The sequence below is a fragment of the Propithecus coquereli genome, unplaced genomic scaffold, assembly GCF_000956105.1.
Source record: "Propithecus coquereli isolate 6110/MARCELLA unplaced genomic scaffold, Pcoq_1.0 Scaffold215, whole genome shotgun sequence".
In the NCBI taxonomy this organism is placed as follows: Eukaryota; Metazoa; Chordata; class Mammalia; order Primates; family Indriidae; genus Propithecus; species Propithecus coquereli.
This window is the reverse complement of record NW_012146634.1, coordinates 3,005,204-3,008,129: the sequence shown is the minus strand read 5'-3', so window position 1 is coordinate 3,008,129 and position 2,926 is coordinate 3,005,204. Positions and strand designations below refer to the sequence as shown.

The 2,926-nt window shown below is 36.6% G+C and overlaps 1 protein-coding gene across 1 annotated transcript in view; it reads right to left on the bottom strand.

Annotated features, from left to right (window-relative positions):
- SYCP1 (synaptonemal complex protein 1) overlaps window positions 1-2,926 on the bottom strand; it is a 281,813-nt gene that overhangs the window by 17,900 nt on the left and 260,987 nt on the right. The window contains exon 24 of the mRNA XM_012644589.1: window positions 2,790-2,924. Within this exon, the coding sequence (XP_012500043.1) occupies window positions 2,790-2,924 (135 nt within the window). The remainder of the gene's footprint in view (window positions 1-2,789; window positions 2,925-2,926) is intronic.

The following is a 2,926-nucleotide window of genomic DNA, read 5'->3' as shown; positions in this document are numbered from 1 at the left end:
TATGTAGAAAAAGAATAAAGTTATAAACCAAAATTAAAATACTAGCTTTTATAAATTGCTCATGGATTTACCTTTATCAGAGATCATTACTTATTCATACAGCTTTGAGTTACTAACATCCTTTCAATCTGAAGGTCTTCCTTAGCACTTTTTAAAAAACAGGCATAGTGGTAACAGACTCTCTCAGCTTTTGTTTATCTGGGAATACCTTAATTTCCACCTTATATTTGAAGGACAGTTTTTCCAGATATAGAATTCTCAGCTGGTTTTATTCTTTCAGAACTTTAAATATATAAATGCACTGCATTCTGACCTCCAAGGTTTCTGATGAGAAATCAGCCAATATTCTCAGTGAAGATAATTTGTATGTGATGAGTTACCTCTCTTTTGATACTTCTAGGATTTTCTTTAAACAGTTTGATTATAATGTCTCCACGTGGGTCTGCTTGAGTATATCCTACTTTGGAGTTTGCTGATCTTTGGGGATTTGTTGACTCATGTCTTTCATCAAAATTTGGGAAGTGTTAAGTCATGTATTTCTTCACATACTCTTTTTGCCTATTTCCTCTCTTTTCCTTCTGCAACTCCTACAACGCATATATTGATCCACTTGAGAGTGTCGTACAAGTCTATAAGGCTCTGTTTACTTTTCTTTATTCCTTTTTCTTTCCCTTTCTTAGACTCAATGACTTCAATTGTACATCTTCAAGTTCACCAATTCGTCTATTTACTCAAATCTTCCTTTGAATCCCTCTAGTGGGCTTTTCATTTCAATTATACTTTTCAACCCCAGAATTTTTTTGTGGTCCTTTTTACAATTACTGTCTCTTTATCAGCATTCTCATTTTATTCTTACATAGATTTTTGTCTTTATCTATGTCTTTCTTTACCTCTTTGAGCTACTTTAAGACAGTTGTTTTAAAGTCTTTGTTTACTAAGGCCAATGTCTGGGCTTCCTCAATTTTCCTCAATAGTTCTTTCAATTTGTTTTGTTCCCTTGAATGGGCTGTACTTTCTTTTTTCTTTGTATGCCTTGTGTTTGTTTGTTGTTGTTGCTGAAATTGAACATTTGAATCTTATAATTTAGTAACTTTGGAAATCAGATTTTCCCTCTTCCCCAGGGTTTGCTGTTTTTGTTTTTTTTTTCTTTTGTTTTACTGTTGAAAGAGTCTCTGTGCCAAGGATCAGCCTAAGGTAAAAGCTTAAGGTCTCCTCAGGTCTTCTCTGAGCCTGTGTCTTTCCCCAGGCATATGCAGTGACTTTCTAAATTCCTTTTTGCTTTTGTTTTTGAATGCCCTACTCCTTAAATGCCTGTCTCCCCAAAGAATTAAAATGGAAAAAGAGAAGAGGGGTGGGGGAAGCCAAACAAGGTGTAGTTCGTGTAAATTTCTGGAAGTCACTTCAGCTAGTGGGAGTTGGAACACTGAACCCTGATATTTGGAACATAAGGTTTTTACTGCTCACCCTGGCTACAGCAAGCCATACGAGGAACATGAACATGGCTGTCTACCACGGGACTGTGGGTTGGGAGACTGGTAGCTGCTACCACACTTAAGGCTGAAATTGACCAAAATTAACTGCAACCAGCCAAGCTTTCCTCTGGAAGCTACAAGCATTCAAATGAAACTCCAGAGTTTCAAAATAGTTAATTCAGACAGTTTATGCCAGTAAACTTGTTGTCTAGGTGGAGAGATGGATTACTGGCACTTCCTACTCCCTCTTCCTGGGGTCATGCTCAACAATCCATTTTTAAATCTTAATTTTTACAATAATTTGAATGTTCACCAAAATTGAACTACATAAGCAAGGAAAATTACAAAAATGACTAATAGATTCATGTGATAATTATAACCAAGGAAACTCACTGTGAAATGTCTTTTTAGACTAATTTAAAGATTATGTGCAATTCTATGATTGTAATGTTTTTATTGTATTGCAAAGTTGATTGATGCTCCTTTAAAAAACAAAATGAAGTAATTTTGAATCATTCTAAATTTTTTATCAGCTAAGAAAGTGGCCTAAATTCACACTGCTGTAAAAATAGCAGGGGTTACAACCCTAGAATGTTTAATTCCAAAGCCCGTGTTTTTTCTACTAATTCCCATACATTTTTATATATCTGAACTGCAGTTTAAACTGGCAGTTACTACGTACAATGAGTTACATAGGATACAGAACCAGACTTTTTGTGTTCAAATTTTGGCTCCATGCCTTACAGCTATGTGATTTTAAAAAAGGTATTCGTTTGACTCCATTTCCTCATCTGTAAACTAGAAATAACAACACTTCTATACAATTGTCTTTCAGTATCCATGGGGCATTGGTTCTAGGACCTCCCTGTGGATACCAAAATCTGGGTATGCTCAAGTCCCTTATATAAAATGGCATAGTATTTGTATATAACCTATGAATATCCTCCTGTATCCTTTAAATCTGCAGTCCCCATCCCTGGGCCACAGCCCAGTACCAGTCCATGGCCTGTTAGGAACCGGGACACACAACTTCTGCCTCCCAACCCCCCACCCATCTCCCCCCTTCCCCCATCCATGGAAAAATTGTCTTCCATGAAACTTAGGAACTGGGCCACAAAGCAGGAGGTGAGTACCAAGCAAGCGAGCGAAGCTTCATCTGTATTTACAGCTGCGCCCCATCTCTTGCGTTACCGCCTGAGCGCCACTGCCCCCTCCCCTGAATATTGCAAAGGTAGGTACTATGCACATATATTATACATATACATCAAGAAATAATGTATACAAATAGTAAATACTGATTATTTGTAATATTTTTACCAAAAGATCAGTAGGTTCTGAGCTATCTGAATTAATATCGAATTCAAAGACCATTTTTCTCTTTTTGTTATTCTCTTCAGTGGGTATATTCTTGTTTTCTCTTTGATGTATTTTCATTTTTGTTGGTGTCTTCACTG